The sequence below is a fragment of the Sinohyriopsis cumingii genome, chromosome 5 (assembly GCF_028554795.1).
Source record: "Sinohyriopsis cumingii isolate HCF-2022 chromosome 5, ASM2855479v2, whole genome shotgun sequence".
NCBI lineage: Eukaryota > Metazoa > Mollusca > Bivalvia > Unionida > Unionidae > Sinohyriopsis > Sinohyriopsis cumingii.
Genome location: NC_142965.1, coordinates 9,748,638 through 9,772,724, shown reverse-complemented (window position 1 = coordinate 9,772,724; position 24,087 = coordinate 9,748,638). Strand labels below are relative to the sequence as shown.

At 34.6% G+C, this 24,087-nt stretch overlaps 1 protein-coding gene across 1 annotated transcript in view; it reads left to right on the top strand.

Moving 5' to 3' along the window:
- LOC149798613 (uncharacterized) overlaps positions 1-24,087 on the top strand; it is a 163,083-nt gene that overhangs the window by 97,384 nt on the left and 41,612 nt on the right. Inside the window, exons 7-8 of the mRNA XM_089956951.1 lie at positions 12,014-12,156; positions 14,514-14,604. Coding sequence (XP_089813077.1) covers positions 12,014-12,156; positions 14,514-14,604 — 234 coding nt within the window. The remainder of the gene's footprint in view (positions 1-12,013; positions 12,157-14,513; positions 14,605-24,087) is intronic.

Below are 24,087 nucleotides of genomic sequence, written 5' to 3'. Positions count from 1 at the left end.
GTTGCACCCCAGAATGTTGACTTGCTGGTCCTCAGAATATTGACTTTTTGGCCCTACGAATGAGGACTTGTTGGAACAAGTTTGACATATAATAAAAATAAATTTTTCGTTTCCTGTGTTAATACCTGATATATTTCATCTTATGGTAACAAAAACGCCACTCGTTAAAATATCACGTATTTGTTACCACACGATAAAGTATATTTGGTATTAGCGTAGGAAAAAAAAAATTTCCTATACGAAGAGGCAAAACAATATTGAACAAGCTGTAAAATTATGTCACTTATAGAACTACGCTGTCATTTTCATTTTGAAGTGTCATTTCGTGCAGTTATGATAAATGTTTAAAAGGGAATTTTGTACAGCAACTGAATCATTCTAAAGAACAGTTGAAATTTATCAAAATGTCATTTAAGGAGATTCTAAAAAGTGTTTCATCCATGTTGTAGCACTCGCTTTACTCGGTTGCTATGGAAACATTTCTTTGCTTTCATCCTATAGATCGACTTCTTTTGATCAGGACAAAGGGGAAATAACTACCAGAATAGAATCGCTCGAGACAACTCAGAAATATACAAAGATTAAATATACAAATGGAAAATTGACTTTGTATTTGGATGGCACTTGTACCAAGCATCATACAATCTGTGCCAGTCAAAAGAACCTTTAATCATGTCTAAATAGAAAGATATGAAACCTCATTCCAGTCCCACTAGCCGGATTTGTGCCTTCATCCCAGTCCCAATAGCCAGATTTGTGCCTTCAAACCAGTCCCAAGAGCGAGATATTTAATTTCATTCGATTTAGCCATTTTTTCCCAATTATATAAATTTTCCGCCTAGAGGTAACAAGAACAATGCTGTTTTAATGTTTACTATTGCAATCAGGATCTCGAGTAGCAGAGTAGTCTAAAGCGTTCACTGTTATGGATCACTGCCATCTAACCACTATCTGCGTGGGTTCCAGTTTCGGACAATGTGGGGACGTGCGAATGCTTGCCAGTATCTTCCAGTGGGTCTGTATTTCTTCCCATAGGTTTCCTTGGTTCTTCCTACACCGGTTATACTGGCCGCCATGTTTTTGTCTATCTTGTGCTGAAAAATGGCGTTACACCCACAATAACATCAACTACCATTACGATGTATGTAGTGTAAACAGAGCGTGCTTCAATATAGAGTTGCTTTCTTTTAGATGATTTGTAAACAGCAAACATGGCAAAAAATATGGGAACAAAACACGTTTGCTTTTAAAGACTAATGTTCTTTCCGTACGTGATGCCATCGATTTTGTCCTAGTTGTATAAAAACAGGATTCTTTCATAAACCTAATATCAATTTGGATTCGTTTAAATTGTCTCAGATAAAGAAAAAAGATGCCACCATGGAAAATACTGCATGTCAGTTACATTTGTGTTCACATCTGTGGATGAATTTATGAGTAATATCATATATCATATATATATATATATATATATATATATATATATATATATATATATATATATATATATATATATATATATATATATATACATACACACACACACACACATACATGGCATGCTGTGGTGTTTGGTCTAGTAATACAGAGAAATTTTACCCCGAGTCATTTTGTTATCCGAAAAATTGGGTGCAAAATAGTCCCCTCTCCGTACCACCCTCACATAGCTAAGTCAGCTTTATGGATTTTTAAATCTTATACGAAACACTATCCATGAGATACCCCAATACGTTTATTGTAATAATAAGGGCCTTGAAAAATTGCACGATAGCTTTATGTCAGCTTTTCCATTACACACACATACTCTTGCGCGCGCGTGTCTGCATGCATGCAAGTATGCAACTTTGTGCTTTTATTACAACTATATGGTATTAAACTAAATAATAGAAAATAGTGTTAACCAACACGTTTTGTTGTTGTTGTTGTTGTTGTAGGGTTTAACGCCATTTTTCAGCACCAGATAGGCTATACATGGCGGCCAGTATTAATGGTGGAGGAAGAACCCGGGAAAACCCCGGAAAGAACCACCGACCCACGAGAAGCTACTGGCATACCCACATTAGCCGAATCCGAGACTCGAATGGAACACTGGTATTCCATATAAATTCGGCTATTAAATGTGTTAATTTGCTTGTAGTGTTGAATTTGCTGATGTGTCAATGGCCTTAATTGTGGCAATGTGCTAACAGTATCTTGATGCATCACAATAATATAATCCAAAATATCATTGTCTGAATTCATTATAATTCCAAATTAATATTTTAATCCGAAAATATTATTGAGCACTTTGTAATTCCAGTGAATAATAATTTGCATAAATTAATCCACCAAAATCACAAAGTGAACTCAACAATACGACTTATTCTGCTTTAGATGGTTAGGCACGAATGAGCAACTCCTCAAGTAAGCATCATTATATAAAAAGCTCATGCAAAATAATAGAGCCAGGATGTAGTCAGTTTCCTGTATAGAAACATTCGAAATTGTCAACAAATTCAGGAATTTCCAAGTGTAACACTGACGTCCTAGACTCGAACAGCGTCAAATAATCATGTTTAACTCCATTGACAATAATCTGAATATATAATCTATCATCTTAGAAAAGTATTGTCTATGTATTATGTTCTTTAAAAAAATAAATGTCACTGGTCAAGTACACCATAACTTAATTCTGGACAAAGGTGAAGCACAAAATACAGATATGCTTAACAAAAAGCCATTAATAAAAGCCGACAAAATAATACATGTTAAACATACATAACAAAGTAAAAGTAGATAATTAGATCTTTCAATTTCAAAGCAAGATGATTTAATTAGAAATTATAGTTCACAAACCAATTAAATAACAACAACGAAAGACAAGCTACCAAGGATAGTTAAGCTGTCAAGTTCTTAAAATATTTTGTTGACGTGACATAATAAAACATCCTTGTCCACATGCAAACGTGTAGTTCTTTCTTCATTCGCAGTTCAGTTTGCTCGCATCAGTACCAAAAGTGGATTTATAGCACATTTGGTAAACAAGCTTGTTTAAATAATATTCCTCAAATTATTGTTTTTTCAACATTTTACAAAATACAGAAAGTTAGTATAGTCCTTGTTGACTTTTTGACTACATATTTAGTGTTGGCAAACCGCCTGACTAACATTTCGGGACAAGACACAAAATTGCCTTCATAGATTGTTCTGTCATAAATATCCCAGCTCCTTCATTTTCGAAAGCAACGTATGCTTTTGATTCGTTTGAGAGCAGAATTGACTGACAATTCAAATCAATCAAGCCAACATGCTACAAACAGGGAACCTTCCGGTACATAGACAGTACAGTTCTTTTTATAGCGCTGTCTTGTACTTAGTATTTTAAATGGCGGTATTAGTTTTTACATCAAATTAGCTTTATGTTTATCTTTATAAATATGTTGCAAAGTAATAAACTCTCATTTAGATAAATTACAAGGAAGTGGATTTTGGCCAGGCATTAACCAACAGAAAATAACGTTCTTGCATAACTATGCCCTGCCTTCTTACAGCTATTTTTATGTTAATTGACATGGTCAACAATAAATAAATATTGTAGTTTAACAATCGTTTGACCCAATTAACCACCCGAGTCTTGTCAGTTCACGTTTATCCTAAACTCTTAACCATTAAGGGCGTTCGGCAGAGCTCGACAGTAACCATAAGGAAATTCAGATGTCAAGCAGCTATAAAAATAGAACAAGCACATGGCATCAAAAACAATAATATATTTAGTTTCCAGTATACATTTTGTTCTGCATGAATAAATGACATTCGAGCTAATATATTTCAGGTTTCGAAGGTAACGGGCAATATAAGCTTTTAAACAATTCTCCCTTTTTGTTGTTCAAGTATGTTTTTACGGTGTTTTTGATTTGGATAGGAAAGACATTGAAACTTTCAATAAGATTAGGATAACTGTGTCCTTAATTAACAGCTCCACATGTCAAGCTGCTATGCTTTGCACATGCTAATCTCTGTTCATTCTTCTTGTATTACGATATCCATACTCGTGTGTTTTAATGCATCCAATATTTCTAAATCACTAATTTCCATTGGAACGAAATCGGGAGGGGAGATGCAAAGAAATATACATAAATAAGTTCATCGCTATGAAAAATTAACTCAGTAATTTATTTTTGGAAATTACAAGGACCCTTCTATTATTAAACTGTAAATTCGCTTGTATCTATGAACTGACTGACCTAAAATACAATGATTCATCTGTGGAGACAGAAGGAAATCCTTATTTTCCTAGGCAGCTACAAAACCAGGTACTTACCAAAATCACGTTGTTTTGTACAGCCACGAAAAGTGACAATCTCAAAAATAAATAGGTTCATGTTTCGTTTTTTGTTGTGCTAAGCAAAACATCATATGTCAATAATATACCAAAATTTTATCATTTAAGTATAAACCAGGAATGAGTCTCTCTCTCAAACAACAAATGATTTTGAAATCATTGAAACTGTAGAGTTGTTAGGATGATCATACTTGCCTCCTACAGCATATGATCGAGCGTGTCGAACCATTATCATCGCCTCTTATTTCTCATTGGAATCAGTGTAGCATAGAAAATGGACAGCAGCTAATTTCCGTTTAATGTCAATGGACTGATAACTTCGAACCCATCCATTTAATTCAAAAGTGAAGATTATATTTACTGCACTTTCCAAGAGCATATAACAAATTGAAATTACGAAATCACCTAATTAAAAGAGCTTGGAAGTCACATCAGCTAAAATGGCTTTAAAATACTTCAACTATTAACGAAGGCAATGAAATGCCAATATTTTAGTCTTATATTACTGGATCATCTTTAAGAATTGAAGTTGGTTGTGGGGCAAAGGCTATGAATAAATAGCATTTTAGGCTGCCGCTCGGGTCGTGTGATCATTGCTTTCTGTAGTTAATTGAGGTGCCCTACATCCCACGCTGGAAATGAATATACCTTTGATTTTGTAAATCTGAGATGCCATACATCCCACGCTGACAATGAATATACCTTTGATTTTGTAAATCTGAGATGCCATACATCCCTCGCTGGCAGTGAACATACCGTTGATTTTGTACATCTTAGATGCCATACGTCCCACAATGGCGATGCGGATATCTTTGATTTTGTAAGCCTGCTAATACCTCACTACCTCTCCTTTCGAGTACATAACTGTGGTTCAGTTGTAATAACTGTATATGGCTTCTTGCATTGAATATTATTTTAAAGAACATAAAAGATAGATATGTCTCGCTAAGTTTCAACCCCCTATGTCCAACTGTTGCCATAGACCATTTCCTGATATGAAAAATATTTAACACGCTGTTTTCTGATTTCTTTACTGCCACTCTGCGAGCTCGCAGATTAGATTAGGTCCGATTAAGCCCAGTTTATATTAAGTCCAGATAAGAAGAGGAAACTGACAGAGGCAATGTGTTTGCTACAGGTTGCGTCCTCTGTGTGTGTCTCGGATCTTGGTTGTTGAGCAGAGAAGAGCCAGAGTTGTTGCATGTCCAATAAAGCACACTACTTAGGCCTCATTTCCATGCTGGACTGATGGGGAAAGAAGGGCAATATCTGATAAACTCCTATTCGTTCAGTCCTACACTCAGGTGTTACGACGGTGACAGCTTAAGTTCCTGTATGTCCCCTGAGTTTGTTTGGAATGTTAAAAACTGATAATGTCTGTGCGTACGGTGGCACGAAACACTCGAATAAAGTTTCTAAATGAGCATATCACATGGAATAGTTCTAGCATGAAAACGCATTAAATCGGTTTAAATCAATATCTCTTTTCTGGGCTCTTAGACACGTATGGAAGATGGGTGACGAAGCAATTGTGATCCGTTATGGGAAAACATAAGAAAAGAAATAAAATTCATTGGAGACATGATATTCAGGAGGATTAACTTATTAAATGACTCCCAGGAAGAAACCGTTTCGAGTCATGGAGGTTGATCTTCACTTTTCATCGTTGTGTCAACTGATAAGAATCGGACGCTGAATAATCTCTCGACTTGCGTGACAGTAAAAGAAACTTAAAACCTGTCTGGAATGACACATGATAACTAAAAAAGTCTTCTGTCGTGGCATTTACCGTTGGAGTGCAGCTACAAAGTCCACTATGAGAGCCAACTTTGCTCAAAGTTGTTTGTGGAGAAATCCATCAAGTCTCCACAGAAACTTCATAACTGGTGTAGTGGTGTCATTTGCTCAGTTGCTTTAGTTGGCTGCACTGGGACTGAAAAACCTGAAATCGCAGAATGTAGAAAGTCTCCCGAGTTAAAGGAAACAGCACTCGCCTTAAGGGCATGTTAAATGTCACAAACGTTTGCGTATAGGTGATCGAATGCGCCACTTTGGCTGCAGCGATGAAATCTAGATTACCGAAGATTCACGTTGATTTTTTCAAATTCCTTGCGCTGCTTTAACTGCCAGATTTTTGCTCACAGCAAAGACGGTTGCAAATGAAGACCGGTCTGTTAATTGTGTTCGGAAAAGGACTGTCTTTATGCAGTGACATAATTCTCGTACTCTGGAGATTGTCTTAGGTGGAAAATCAGGAAGGAGATTCAACGCGCGAAACAGAAGAAAGGATCGAGCTATCCTGAAGCCAGAAATTTTGTCGAATCATCAACTCCACTGAATACTCCCGGCAAATCCTTCGCAAACGTGGTTAAAGTGGAGAACAAACAATCCCAAATTTCGAGACAGACATTATCTGGTCACAGGTCTGGAACAAGTTTAGTCTTAACGCCTCTCGAACCTGTGCGAGAAGACTCCCAAACGGTTCGTGAGGCAGGAAAGGCAAGTAATGAATGTAACAAATAAGAAATTGAACACTGTTAGCAAGATCGTTTATATCCGAATCACAAAAGGAGTGGAAAACCACTGACCTCACCTGATCAGTGTAACAGTGTGAAGCAAATAAGAAATCAAACACCACTGGGGGAAACAGGTTAAATCTGACTCATAAAAGGAGCAGCAAACCGCTGGGTTCAGACCAAACAGTGAACTAAGTTATCTACTAGACGTCATAAAGAATCTGACGATTCTTTCAAGATCATCAATAATTTTGTACATCTAGAAAGTTTGGAAGCTGAAGACCTCCCCCACCCCACCCCAACTGGTACATTGTTTAGTCAGCACTAAATTTCCGTTCACGTCGTTGCAGATTAATCTCTGCTGGCGATTGCTTGCATTCTTTGTACTATTAAATCTGCCGAGCAACGTCTGTAGGATAATTCATCCAAAGTTCTTTTTTAAAATTTTTAAAGTATGGGGTAAGTATTGTAATAATGCATTTTTTTTTTTTAAAATCTCAAGTTTATATATAGCAGCATGTCCAGGAATACATTAAATATCGACTCGCCTCAAAATTGTTTGAAAGTTAAGATAGTTTCTTGTCGAGTATATATTTGATAAAGTTCCAATTAAATATTCTCAGTTTGTCGAAGTAAGGTTTGGTTTTGTAGGTTTTATCGCCATTTTCCAGTACTTAACAGATTTAACACTGAGGATAGTGTATTAGGTGGAGGATGAAGAGGAAAGACCCATTGATGAACCACCCATATTCTGGTACTGATCGGTGTGCTTTCTGACGTATCCGCGTTGGTCCAGTAGAGACTGAAAATCACGCGGAGTTATGTGAGTGATCTGTAAAGACAAGAGCATTAAACCACGCGGTCACCAGAGGACCCATGGGGCTCCTCCCTCGAGATAAGAGTTGACGAACAAATTAATGTTTCTCTTCTTAATTTCATTTTTATTTTGTAATGTCACTCTGTGAACTGTGTTTATTAAAACCAAACTGATTTTCGTCAGATCTATACCAAGCACGTAACTAACTGAACGATAATAACGTTACTAATGTGAACTTGTATCATATTTTGCAATATCGATGAGCTCATCGACAAAATTGCATCCCTTTCCCGGACACATGAATGCTATGGTGTTTTTCGACCAGAATATCTTTTTAATGAAAGGATCATTGCCTCTAGTGCTGTATTCAGCACTCTTTTTAACAACACAATTACTGTCTAGTTAATTTATTTGATTCATTAATTCATTGTGATAAAGATATTTTAAAAACTTTTTTTTTTGGTACTGGTGTCTAGCTCTTTGATTTGCTTTTCACTCACTTGAACAAATTATATATAAATAACGTTCTTCACGGTCAGTACGGAAGCTGTTTAACACTTTTACCAGGATAATTCAAATGGCATTCGAATCATCGTGTCCCTCAGTTTATATCATTATCATCAGGGTAATCCAAAGTAAGTCCAGTCCTCGTGTCCCTCAGTTTTTTTCATATTATGTACATCTATCTGGTTAGGAATTCTTTTATTTTTGAAAAGACATATACCCCATGATACAAAGGCATAACTCATTATATTAGAAGTTGGAAAGTCATACACAGAATTCATAATACATTAAAACCTTTCTATACGCATATTACATCGATAATACTTGTCAATGATTTTAGGTCACACACACACACACACACACACACACACACATAGTTAGTTTAACTAGTTATGTGTTAAAGACAAAAGAGAACTTTTAACACAACATAGCTATACACATTAATTTCATTTTTACATTTAATTGTTGAGTGGGCTGTATAACTTGGATACATATGGAGGTTTGGAAACCCATTTATTCTTCCCTGATGTTAGTCATCATTGTTCAGCATCCCTTCATGTTTGTCATCATTGCTCAGCATCCCTTCATCTGATAGTCTGAAGTCTAAACAGAAAGGCTATTAGCTAGCTATATTGCCAGTAATATCCTACTTACAATTGTATGAAACACTTTTGCTTATAAGATTTTTTCATTGATGAGAAAATCTATTTTGATAAAAAATGAAATATTTCTAAAGGCAATCTTAATGTTTGTCAGGTTAGGAAAGATATCTTATCCAAATAAGTGAGGGTGGGTCTCACTTAGGCAAATAAGTGAGTGAGGGCAGAGTATACGTTATATAAACAGCAACATTTCAGTTAATTCTCCTTAAATGAAATGGACAAATAAGCAAATGAACTTCAGAAGTCTACTTAAGAGTATTTGTAAACGCTGCTCAAACATTCAAGTACGTTGGCACTAACATTAGGAACATGAATATAAAGATAAAGTATATCTCCAAACAATGCATGCTAAAATTTGGTCTGAACCTGACTTTTTGGGACACGTACAATCGTATTACTATAAATTCTTTTGCTTTTATAAGCCCTAGGTACGGGAACTTCATGTTTTGTATGTTGAGGTTTGATGCCCGACGTATAGGGACGTCTGTTTAATGTATATTGACTTTTTATGCCCGACGTAAATGCACTTTTGTGTTCAAAGTATATTGAGTTTTGATGCCCGACGTAAAGGGAATTCTGTTCATTGTATATTGAATGTTGATGGCTTCAGTTCAGTGTATATTGAATTTTGATGCCCGATGTGTAGGGACGTCTGTTTAATGCATATTGAGTTTTGATGCCAGACGTATAAGGACTTCAACATAGTGTGTATATTGAGTTCTGATGGTAGACGTATAAGGACTTCAGCATAGTGTGTATATTTAGTTCTGATGGTAGACGTATAAGGACTTCAGCATAGTGTGTATATTTAGATCTGATGGTAGACGTATAAGGACTTCAGCATAGTGTGTATATTGAGTTCTGATGGTAGACGTATAAGGACTTCTGCATAGTGTGTATAATGAGTTCTGATGGTAGACGTATAAGGACTTCTGCATAGTGTGTATAATGAGTTCTGGTGGTAGACGTATAAGGACTTCTGCATAGTGTGTATAATGAGTTCTGATGGTATAAGGAATTCTGTTTAGCGCTTATTAAGTTTTGATGCCCGACATATACGGACTTCTGTGTGACGTATTTTGAGTTTTGATGCCCGATACATCGGGACTTCTGTTTAATGTGTATTTGAGTTTTGACGCCCGACGTTTAGAGACTATTGATTAATGTATGTTGAGTTTTGATGCGCGTGTATCATGCTAAACTGATACATTTTCTAAAAGTAAGATGACAATCCTATATCACTTATCTCCTGATGCCAGGCTATGTATACAAAATATGTGTAATTTGCTATCTTTACCAAGATGCCGAATTCTACTTGAGTCGGTGGGGCGATTTCTTCTATGTTACAAAACAAAAAACAAAAAAACAACTAAACTCTAATCAACACAAAAAATACAAAATTGACTTGTCACAACACTACCCTAAATCTATTCATTTTAACGGAGCCCCTAATGAGTTCGCCTTTTGATGATGGATGGAGATTTCCTTCTGCTTTGAAAGATGTCTTGAAGAGATTCCTACAACAGACAAGAGTTCATGTCACACCTGTCACGTACTTATTCAACGGATTTCATATAATTCGTTGTAGATTTAACGATTTCGTACAATTCGTTGTAGATTTAACATATTTCGTACAATTCGTTGTAGATCTAACGGATTTCGTACAATTCGTTGTAAATTAAACGGATTTCGTACAATTCGTTGTAGATCTAACGGATTTCGTACAATTCGTTGTAGATTTAACGGATTTCGCACAATTCGTTGTAGATTTAACGGATTTCGTACAATTCGTTGTAGATTTAACGGATTTCGTACAATTCGTTGTAGATTTAACGGATTTCGTACAATTCGTTGTAGATTAAGCTCTTATTCTTATGCCTTAATAACCAAGTCTCCAAATAAAAAGACGGGTGCCATTTTTCTAATTCAACTGATAATTTTCACTTTACTAAATAAATCAAAGTCGCAAATGAACATATATGAGAACATATCTGGCCGCCTCTTTTTATTTCGGGACTCATTTATTGAGAGAGAAAATTAGAGTTACTTAGGGACTCAGATTGTTTCACTGAGTCCCATCTTTACTGAAAAAGTAACAATTTAACGGCACTTCAGATGTGATTTGGATTTTTAACGTAGCTTTAACAATTTTTCAGTCATATTGCTACGATGTCTGCAATGTGGCAGTTTGAAGTGATGTCTAGCACTGGGGCATCATGCCGCAGACATGTAGAATGATGTCCCACCCAGTCAGATTATTCTGACACCAGGCCGACCAGTCCTAACACTAACTTCTTAATGCTGAGTGCCAAGCGAGGCAGCTGTTAGTACCATTTTTGTAAGTCTTTGGTTTGACTCGGTCGGGGATCGAACCCACGACATCCCGCATCCGAGACAGACGCTCTAACCACTAGGCCACCGGAGCACTTGGGCACTTCAGAAAGTACGTATTTGACTGGTAAAAGTATCATAACATCACGACATTTTAGAACTATCGGTCCATTTGTATGCGTAGAATGTCGGAACTGAATGAAAGTAACTTTGTAGTACTTCAGCTTATTACATTTATATGGTTTTTTTAAAGTCTGTCTGCTTGTGTAATCAAGAATTCAGACGATGGGAATACCTACAAAGGAAAGTGCAAACTACGTGTTTATCTCAAAGGGGCTTCATTTGTATCCAATTTAGTATGAAATCATTCTTCGATAACATGTCCGGTAATAGTCACTAAAAAGTGAGCGGGTACTGATGGATTTATTAAAATCAATCTTCTTCTCAGAATTAAAATATTAGTCACATTTCAGGTTCGTTATGCTAAAGGTTTAGAAGTAACGATACACGTATTTATAATTGAAGTTCATGTATCAACAAGCCGATCCTCTGCTGATGTCACCGACGGAATTGTGTGGTATTTATGATTATAATGAAGGATATATTAGACTATGAACCTCGAATATGTTAGCTTCAGTTATGCACAAACACAAACACACACACAGACAGACATTCAGACAAACAAATAAATTATGGCTGTATACATGTTTGATAAGTTACTCTTAGCTTTGTTTTGCTTTCTTTCTTTTTTGTAGCATAGGAATATAAAATTACTGTTAGGACATCTTGATATGATTCTTATTTCCAAATTCCAGTGGTTATTATTCGAAAATTTAAAAATCAAACTTCTATTTCATTTCAGGTTATCATGGGAAACAGTGCGAACAAGAGTACAACGAATGCATGTCCAACCCGTGTCAGGCGAGGGGCACGTGTGTGGATAAACTGGACAAATATGAGTGCAGATGCTCCCATGGATATACAGGGAAGAATTGCGAAATCAAGGTCTTTGTTCTATTAAAGTTTAATAAGTTCTTCAATTTGTTCTTCCTTCTCGGTCTTGAATCGTTCAGCTTATCAAATTATTCGGTCTTAACAAATCTGTGTTACGAGTCTATGCTCTTAAAATAAGTAACAGAAAAGAGTGAAAGACAACAAGCTTTGTAACATTTAACAAATAATTTATTTCCCTAAAATGCAAAGTGAAAATGTGAAAGAAGAACTTACGGTATTAAGAATTAAATCCCAAAATAATCAAAAAATTAGATCAGACACAAGTCCTAGTAATTTAAAGCCCTGAATAAAACTCAGTACAAGTCCCAAAGATATCCAAAACTGAAGGCGATGACGTGTCAGTTATAGCTGATAGAGTACTGATTTGTCAACAGTCTTTTATTTGAATCACATTAATATAATTCCAGGTTGGAATTCAGGATAAATTCCAATGAATGTCTTAATCCAAGAATTTTATCAGAGCACATTTGTATTTCCAGAGAAAATAATCACTTGAATTAAAAAAAAATTGAACCAAATTATTCCAGCCCAAAACTACTGGTCACAACATATAACCTTAAGGTGCTAGATCTTAAAGCACGAACGATAAAATCCTCTCAGTTCTAGTATACATAGTTCTCTACTTGACCTCGGGTTACAATTAGCATTTTCTAAACGTAAGCTATTACCTAATGGAAAATAGCCTTTTAGTATTATCCTGATGTTTCCAAAATCAAAACCATAACATGGATTACTCTCATGAAATTCCAAAATTTAGACCCAGATAAACATATTTACTTCTTGTATTAATACTAATCTGATATTAAGCCCATACACACAGAGAATAATTTAGACATATATTAGTTGTTTACACAAAGTAAAATTAAAAACGTCAATCAGGTATCGGAGAAATGAATTTACTTTTGGACAAGGTCAATTCCAACATACAATTCTACATTACAGTAGCATGTAATGAAATAAAAATATTATTTTTTAAAACTTACGAACAAACAATTCAATTAAATATACATAAATAACAACTGTAATTTTTTCATAGTATCAGTTACCCCCGAGATACATGTAGGCGGTTACTTGGTAGAAAGATATGTAGGCATACATGGATATAGACAGACAGATAAATTGACTGAGTGAGTATAAATACATTGTAAATCATCATCATCCATATTCCTGCATATCTAACTAGCAAACAAAAGGACAAATACTTTCCAATCCAACTGTTGTCAAATCACGGCTTAGAAACATGAATTAAGGCACAACTTCCGTTGCAAACAGTCTTATCACTTGTTCAATAAAAACGTTGCCTAATAAATATACAGCTGACTGTGACTCGTTTTTGTTGACACTTTTAATAGTTCTAAATTTAAAACCTGTAGAGAATAACACCTTGATCTGGTTTTCTTGCTTTGTTTACTATATATTAATTTTTAGCTTTTAATGTATATTGCACAATAAGCAATGTCGTGTGAAGACTTATGGATAACTTGTATAATGTTCTGAAGTAAGTAATTTCTCCTAGAGTTATTTGAGAACTAAGGATCATATTTTACAATGCGTTCAAAAGGGCTACACACTGCGTAAGCGTATTGACAAGCGAAAGTCGTTGATACCATGTGTGAAATCGATTTTCATGTATCCCGTTAAATATAAAATTTAATTCGTATAAGTGCAAATAGTTGTAAAAGTCAAAATGAATATCAAAGAAATAATTAAAAGAATAGTATTTTTGCGATTGTTTCCAAATACAATCAACAATGAACACAAACAGAGCGTATAAACATTAATAGTTTCTTTCTGGTGTTATAAATGCATCGCTTCAAGTTCTCTTTGTCACATAATGTGATTGTAACAAATATAAATGCTTGATACAAAGTCTTTATAACAAATTTCTTTTGTAATTATAATTATTTCAGACTTTAGAATACTGAAGCTTTGTATAGTAACGTGATGTTTGACTAATATTATCACATAAAAATGCATGCGCGGCATTTTTGGACAGGGCGTGTGAATGTGGCCGAATCCAAGTATTAACTTCGGATATCACGCAGCATTGTACCCCTGTCTGCTCAACTTAAAGCATTTACCAGCAGGCATTTAAGAAAACATGACCGTCAAACTCTGTGTTTATAGAACGAACATTTCCAGTGATATTATTGGACTAAATGGTAGCGTAATGGTGATTTCGTAACCAGGCCACACGCTGTCAGTCTTCGATACAATCGATTCATCCGTAAATCAAATATTATTTTTTATTCCTATATAGCGGTATTATCAAACATATACGGCGTAGAAAGGTCTATTTTTCCCATTAAAAGTAATTGAACTCATGCTTGTTGTTTTTTCCCTCCTAGGTTAATCTATGTGTTCCAAACCCATGCCACAACGCCACGTGTCGAGACGAAGGTCATGATTTCACGTGTCTGTGTCCGCTTGGAGTCACAGGTAAACGCTATTGTATGAAGTTTGTCTGTTGATAAAGAGTTCTGTACATACTTATGGTCTATTTCTAACCCTTTGCTCTCAAACGTTTTTTACGCACGGAATAGGAAAAGTTCATTCTTATATATCTTAAATATTTTCCTGTTTTAATTAGAATAAAGTTTGAATCAAAGCCCTCTCATAATATTTTAAGTTTGATTCCACCCAGAAGATTTTGAATCTACAAGACATATAACTCCCTTTTTTCTATCGTGGGTTCTAAGTGCCCGTAAAATTGTCACGTACGGGGTCTGGCGTAATTTTCATTGCCACTGTTGATGTATTATTGATGTAGACATTAATAAGATGTAGTACTGTAATCTGTAATATTACAACAACACATAAGAAAGACAAAGGACACAAATTAAAGTTTATATATACTTACTGGGAAACGAATAACAATGTTGGCCAACTTTACTTTCAAGCAGACATGATTTTGCGTTATTGTACACAAAACTGACATGCTGTGTGTGCATTTGTAAGTATTTACACAGGCATGTACTGATGACATGTTCACATCTGTTTAAACATACATCATTATGTTGAGGGAGGAACACATGTGTCTCTTATCGGTTAAAAGATACAGCTATCATACTGGAATAAGATCGATATGTAATGGACAATTGCTTTTGATATCAGTGACGAGATTGAAGATGACGACCTCAGTGATATTGATGATGGTCACTAGCACCATTACCACAACCACCACCATCATAATCACCATTTTCATCGACATTCGTTAGTGAAATGAATTCTAGAACTACAGCTATGATGTTCAGAGATGTTTGGTGGTCTATCCATACGTCCAAATTTCATTTCCGTTTCAGGTAATTGAACAAAAATGGGTAGAGTGACATAATAAAGATCTAGGCTAATTTAAAAAAAAATCTAGATTAATTTCAGTTTAACATTTGTTTGTCCACGTTAAACTATGTTATGGCCCGAGTTCGGCTTAATAGATTGTCGTTGAATCCCTAATTTCGTGTTTTCTCCACGACATCACAGATATTACTGAGACCAAATTTATTATAGAACTTAACAAGATTTAAGTCAGGTCTTAAATCTTGTTAAGTTCTATAATAAATTTGGTCTCAGTAATATTTGTGATGTCGTGGAGAAAACACGAAATTAGGGATTCAACGACAATCTGTTTTTTGTCGTCTTAATTGACTCGCTTAAAACTTTGAAAACGCGGTGTCTTCAGTCATGCCTTATTGCACATGCGTGTGTGATATGGGGGTGGGTGGATGTATTCTTTATCTGGTTTCCTTTTTTATCCTTATTTGCACCTTTACCAAAGAATGAATATCAAGCAGAAACATAATCAAAAGCTTGAGTTTTATATTATTTGTTTATTTGTTTACTTTTTTATTTTCGAGCACAATAATTTTAATTTTTTGCTCATAGTTGCATCAACGTTTATATGAACTATGCATCGTTGCTTTAAATTATAGTTTTTCAAGTTTCGTTGATTACACTCTTATACACACACACACACACACACACACACACACACACACACACAATTTTATGGTGGCACTATTTTCACTAAAATCGCACTGGGCGATTCAAAATGTTCAGATGGCATTTCATTTAAATAAAAGTAACAAATTCTAGAGATTGAAAGGTCAGGTGCTAATACTGTTTTCTACATATTTGTGTGCATTGAAGTCACTGATGACCGAAAGAGCAATGTATTTCAGAAGTCACTGATATCCGTGGATGTGGTGTATATTAGAAGTCTCCGATGTCCGCGGGTGTAGAATAAATAATGAAAGGAACACAATTTCGTGCGACAAATTGATGAAATAAATCTAAAAATATGTAAACACCACTTTTATCAATTAGTGAGTTTTGAAAAAGAATAGAATAAGAAGAGAAAATGCCAGGTTATACTGAGTAATACCGAAAGTTGAACCGGAGCTAGGTCTGGATAGAAACATGCCTTAGTGAAGTCATCTCGAGTCATCATCTTACATTAGATATATAAATTCAGGGCAAACTGTAACAGCTATATAGCATTTAATGTTTGATGCTACTTCCTGTCACCTTTTTGAATGAATTTGCGTCTCTTCGATGAAAACATGACTTTAAAAATGATACATCATAGTCTACAGATTTGGACAAAAGTATTTTGTCAATTAAGTACATTGCGTCAAGTCTTGTTTTGAATACATGGATCCATAATATGACCACCGAGTAGGTACTAAAGTGATGAATAGTACACCCGAACTGACCAATTTTTTATACATTTTTTAAATACAGTTATATAAATATAAATATTTCACAAAAGCGTGCCGGTGCCTTAGCGTAATGGCACCTGATTTCATTTTTGATGACAAGAATACACTAAATCAACCAAAAGGACAATTACCACCATCTTACACTGGTTTCCTTCATTTTAACACTCTACCCGGCCAGAATGGTATTGTTTGGTTGAATTGTACCCCGAATTATGTGCTACAGTGTAGGCAAATATTTTCTTCTAAAAGTTTAAACAATGGTTGAAGAGAATGATCTACGATTTTGGATAAAGATATATATATATATATATATATATATATATATATATATATATATATATATATATATATATATATATATATATATATATATATATATATATATATATATATATATATATATGGCTATACATACATACATATATACATACGTATTTACATACATACATACATACATACACCAACCAATTACTTTATCGTTCATCAATCTATCTATCATATATCATAGTCTATGTCATGGCAAAAACGCCATTGATTTGACATTAACACATGTATAAGTGGGTGCGTATATTGAAATTGCTACTTATTCTGTCTAGCCATGACTTACTGTTTAACCATGCAATAATTAACACATATGTCTAATGGTAGGCCCACTGTGTAAACTGAGCTATGCTAAAATTCTAAAAATAGTCTCGTTAATTAATTTATGTGTTAATGTTTGAAATTAACGGATCAAACACACGCGTGGGTATTTTGCATATGGCGTAAATCTATATAATGTTATACATATTTAACCTGAATTGTTAGTTGGATTTTCTCAACGGTTATATGTTATGCACATCTGTATTTCGTACTTGACCTTTGTCCAAAATCAAGTTAATGGTGTACCTGACCAGTGACATTAATTTTGCAAACGACAAAATACATACATAATATTTCTCTAAGATTGTAGAGTAAACATTCAGATCATTAGTAATGTAGGTACACATGTTTATTTGAATCCAAGAATAGAACATCAGTTTTTCATTGGAAACTCCTAAACTTGTTGACAACTGAATATTTTCGAGAAGAGACTGACCTACATCTTGGCTCTATTATTGGGTTTTATTTCTTGGATAATGTTGTTTACTTGAGAATCACCCATTTTTGCATTAATGTCTGAAGCAGAATCATTTGTTGTGTTCAACTTTTAATTTGGTTCGATTTATTCATTCAAATTATTTATCGCTGGAATTACAAAATGCTCATTAATATTCTTCGGCCAACATATTAATTTGGAATTGTAATAAATTCAGAAATAAAAATATCTTTTATATTATATTATTAGGTTAAATCAAAAGGCTTTTGGCACATCACCACACTCCAGACTATTTGCAAGTTAGCAATAAACACATTCCAGATTGGAATTTAATTGGAACACCACTGGAATTCATTTGTAACTTTTTACTTTAGGACTTTAAGAACTAGTTAGAATTTAATTCATAATACTGTAAGTTATTTTTAAATTTTCACTTTGTCTTCTAGAGAAATAAATTATTTGTTGAATTTAAAAAAACTGGTTGGTTCTCGCTATTTTCTGTTATTTGGTTTAAAAACACAGGGTCTTAATACGCATGCATGTATGTTCACATGAAAGTATACACACGCATGCATACCCGAACGCGTATGTAAACTGATGCACGGGAATGGCTTATTATTAGGTCTACACAGATCTGATGAGACATAGTTTGAAATCATGTCCGAGTATAAGTTTATATGGACAGGGAACCAGGGTTCAAAACAGTATTTAAACTTGAATTCGCTTCTCACTTCTGTAAGATTACCAAGCTGATTTAAATAAAATTACCGTTGTGTTTGACAAACGATGTGTTATGTATCTGCAATATGTGCACGACTAGATTTATATTTGTGTGGGACAAATGACATGTATTATACCTGCAAGACTATCTGAATTATGCATCTATACGTGCAGAAGAAGTACGGGTTTTGTGTTTTATACACATGCGCTCTCAGCTCCATGTCCTATCTGTGTAGACTCCTTGTATCTGAATTGGGCGGGTTCCAGAGTATATAAAGGAAGACTATATTATGTATTCGTTCGAAGAGTAGAAACAGAAATAGGAAACGTCTTGCCACAAATGCACATTCATCATATTAAAAACTGGCAATATAAAATGATTCTGTTAAGATATAGTGTCCTTTTTTGGTTTCTTCTATTTGTTAACTAAAGTAAAGCCAATTTGTCAAAAAGTCAGAGTATTCATTTGAACCCGTTAAGATCAGAAACTAACGATGTTATTCCAAGCTTCCTCTAACTGACTTTCAGCGGTTGTTTTCAAGTGGAAGTACTTTATGGATATCACATCCAACTTAATGTAAGGATAAAGTCGGTTTTCTTACTCTTTAATTCGAAAAGAACCAGTATGGGGTTATTATACGTAAAATGTGAGATGTCCGATCAAATTAGGAGGCTGGTGTGCCAAATCGGTTGTAAACCGCTAATCTTCTCCAAGGAAAAGCAAACGGAAGGCAAAATCAATACAATTCAACGTAATAAAAAAATCAATACAATTTTATCTTATTCCATGATATAGAGACGAGAAAATTGGCATTTGCTTACAAGATTTTATATTTATCAGTGAAAGAATTTCGTCCTATGCATGGTCAAAAATTAGATGATGATGTTTTATAGTTGTTTTGAAAAATGTATTTTAATGTTCTTTTTATTAAATCACGGATGCGTATTACAACTGAGTTTAACCTCGAAAACCGGCATTAAACGGAATGAAGGCCGTGCTATTCTAAGTTGACTTCATGTATTTCTTTTTCATTTTTATTCTTCCTCAAGATCACAATAATGGACAGTAATCATATGAAATATGTGAATGTTAGATATATTTGTCTGAAAATATATGGAATAATATATTTATGTATAATCATTTTTACCTTTAATTATTAAGAACTTCGCATAGAATACGATATGTTTGTGAAAATTTAAGACTTGACAACCAGTTTAAGACGATTTACTACGGTTTTAGCTTCAGTTTACATTTTGGGAATACGGTTTTAGAAAGAAAGTTAATTTTGCAATGTTAATTCTTGTATCTGCATACGAAACAATTTCTGGATCACTAGTATTTGTTTTGTTTTTTTATTAAAAAAAGACATTAGAGTTACTGGACCAAAACTTATGTATTTGAGCTGAATTAGAAATGTTTTTACGAATCATGTGTAGGTTTAGAAGCACATGTTACCGCTCAGTTTACTAGACCACTCATGAAATGTTGTGTATTACCGTCTCTTGAAGGAATGTTATAATTCACAGGGACGACACAGTTACCTTACCAATCACATCTTCAGCCAATGTGGGCATGTGAGAAAGCTTGCCAGTAGCTTCTCGTGGGTCGGTGGTTCTTTCCGGGGTTTTCCGGGTTCTTCCTCCACCATTAATACTGGCCGCCATGTATAGCCTATCGTGCTGAAAAATGGCGTTAAACCCCACAACAACAACAACAACAACAACCAATCACATCGATTTTAGACCACTCACACCATAATAACAGTTACTGTACCAATCATTACAATTTCTAGACCACACCGACCATGATAACAGTTACTGCACCAATAATTACAATTTCTAGACCACACACACCATGATGGCAGTTAATATACCCTTTAATTACAATTTCTAGACCACAAAGACCATGATAACAGTTGCTGTACAAATAATTACAATTTGTAGACCACACAGACCATGATGGCAGGTAATGTACCGTTTAATTACAATTTCTAGACCACAAAGACCATGATAACAGTTCCTGTACAAATAATTACAATTTCTAGACCACACAGACCATGATAACAATTACTGTACCGGTTAATTACATTTTCTAGACCACACACTCCATGATGGCAGTTAATGTACCGTTTAATTGCAATTTCTAGACCACTCAAACAGTTACTCTTACCAATCATTACAATTTCTTGAGCACTCACACCATGACGACATTTGCTGTACCAGTCATTATAATTTCTAGACCACTATGATGACAGTTAACGTCTGCCACAATACAGATTTCATGGTTTTCATGCGCGTAGCAAGACCATATTTCGTCTTAGGCAAGTAATGAGTGACTAAGACATTCTCCTCGTCGCGTAGCAAACGACAAAGCGGTTGCCCCTAATGAATGTAAAATACTGGCCATGAAATCACGGAGTGTCTTTTCTCATCTCAAAGTTGATTGCAATACTAACAAATCCTTAATATAATTAGTTTGAAATGCGTTTTTGTTTTCTTGTGAAAAACTACGAGTATAACACCATCTAAGTGGTAAAGGGATATAAGTCTTGGAACATTGGGAGTGTTACAATTATGATTTTAGGAGTGGTTTCTCTTGACCAAGCTGCTCAAGTGAACGCTCTACAACTATTATGAACTTCTGAAGAGTGGTGGGTGTAAGGTGAAGTTGTTTACATTTGTAACATACACAATATATGAAATGTTGGTATACCTCTATGTTACTTTCATGTACTGTGGCAGACATTTATTTGGATATTGTACTTGTGGAAATTGTACATGTTGAGCTGGGGCCCCGAGTGGCCGAGTGGTCTAAAGCGCTCACCGTTAAGGATCAGTGCCATCTCACCTGTCTGCGTGAGTTCGAGTCTCAGGTTCGGCTAACGTGGGTACGTGAGAAAGCTTGCCAGTAGCTTCTCGTGGTTCGGTGGCTCTTCCCGGGGTTTTCCAGGGTTCTTCCTCCACCAATTATACTGGCCGCCATGTATAGCCCATCTGGTGCTGAAAAAAGGCGTTAAACCCTACAACAACAACAACAACAACAGCATGATGAGCTAACTCAAATGAATGCTCCCCTGTGGTAAAAGTAACAGCCTGAATTAGTTTAAAGAACACTGTCTTTAGCAGCTATTAAAATATGAAAAATTAATTTTGCCAGACTAGATATACCAGGAAGTGAAAATGACCAAGCGGAGCTAGCAGTTTTTAGACAGATGCACATGTGAAGTAAGGCCAAACTGTATATTCTATAATCAATATTACACCCATTAATCATCATCAAAATAAAAGGAATTAAAGGTTCTTTGAACAATACCTATGATATACAATTTCATTTTTAAAATGCATGTATAACCAGTGCGGAAACCCAGGGAAATTCTTTTTCTGTAAAATTCTACCCCTATACAAAATACGAAATTTTACAGTGCCAACTGAAGCATTAAATACATCATGTGTTGTTCTGCCTAAACCGTGAACATAATCTGTAGTAGACGATATGCTTTATCTACATCTTTTATTAAATTAATTAGTGGCACGGGGGTGGGGTGGGGGACTGGACGGTGGGATATGTCTTATAGTATGGACCACATCACAACATGAAGCGTCCTGCGTCACACAGAAACAATGACGCATTACCCAAGTTAAAAACCCAAAATGATTTTACAACGCTGGTCAGAGAACTCAAAAAGATTGATGCAACGAACAAGTTAAAAGTATAATATGATTTCGGTTTGGTTGTAAATAGTTATAAATATAGATTTCACCTTCCTTGTGGAGTAAAGTTGTTATAGTGTATGCGTATTTTGGAGAGTTTTCATACAAGAATACCAAGTGCACCAGAGTCAGCAGGTTCTCAGAGTATTATCGCTGTTAAATATTTTTCCAAAGCGCTGCTGCCAAATCCAAACACGGCAACCGACGTATTAGAAGAAATTGCATGTCGTACAATACCCGAACAAAGATTGGCAGCTAATATGTTGTCTTTGGAGCCCACCATCACTTACCTAAAAAGGATTGATTGAGACAGACTTTAAAGCAAAACGTACCTTCAACTAAAGCGAAAATCCATCATGGCGGCTTAAAAATCCCGGAATGCATCACTTTTGATGACGCTGGTTGCTTGTAGTGTGTGTGTGTGTGTAAATTATTAGTTCTTAAATAAATTAAAAGTAAATTTTATTTGTTGTTTCTTTAGTGATATATATATATATATATATATATATATATATATATATATATATATACAACACAATCGATCTAAATCAAAATATCAAATATATTTTAATATATTTTAAATATAAAATTGATGAAACAAGTTAGAAACAGCCAATTAAAGACACTTTAATACGTGCTTCAACTAGAAAAGAACTGAGACGTATGAATATTCTAAATTTGATTAAAATTAAAACCGAAAAACATACAACTTCATTCAGTCGCAATTTAAACGAATACCGACTTTGAGGTTCAACCATCTAGATTTGGTTCAATGGTATAATAATAATAATAATAATAATAAGGATAAGAACAGCAAACAACAACAACAACAATACATAAAAACTAAATAAATAAATAAAGAAATAAATAAAGAAGAAAACACCCAAACACTTACCATCAGGTGTTCGGTTGTGCCATAAAGGAATGTACAAGAAAGGCAACCCGAAAGCTGACACAGTCACAGATTGTCTAAATATATTTTTGATATGGTATCTATAATTTCAAAGTTTAAAAGGAAAAGTGACCGAAAATTGCGAGACCTCTAGATGTCAAAGAGAAATATACGGATGATTTTACTTCAGCTAGCCTGTCACATGCTTGAAATAAGACACTGCAAACAATAAAGTGTGAAACCGTGACCATTTAACAGATAAAAATACATCTCAAGGACATGACAAATGTAACTGAGAACGTCAAATGTAAAAGTTACATATCATTGTTCGTTCATATCCTTATGGAAATAACAGTCCTCGTTTCAGTAAGACACGTGCAAAAGCAAAACTCTCGTGATGAAGGGATAAACCGATTAAAAGGTACACATGCGTATCTTGTTTGATTAACAGCCGTACATCAAGCTTAACAGAGGTTTAGCCAAAAATCTATAATGATTTCTAGAATTTTCTTTATCATAATGAGCAATAATTTTAATCTCGTATATCAAAAAAGAAAATCTGAGGGAAATGAAAATAATTATAGACGATGATGTAATAATGGCAAACCAAGAAAAGCAAATTAAGCAAACTACTTTATGATTGATTTAGTTTGTTAGAAGTTTCCAAAACGGTGACGTATAATTTTTTTCAACGGTAGAAAACAAATATGGTGATTAAATGATATTCTTATTGACAGATACCGATTCATATATATATATATATATATATATATATATATATATATATATATATATATATATAT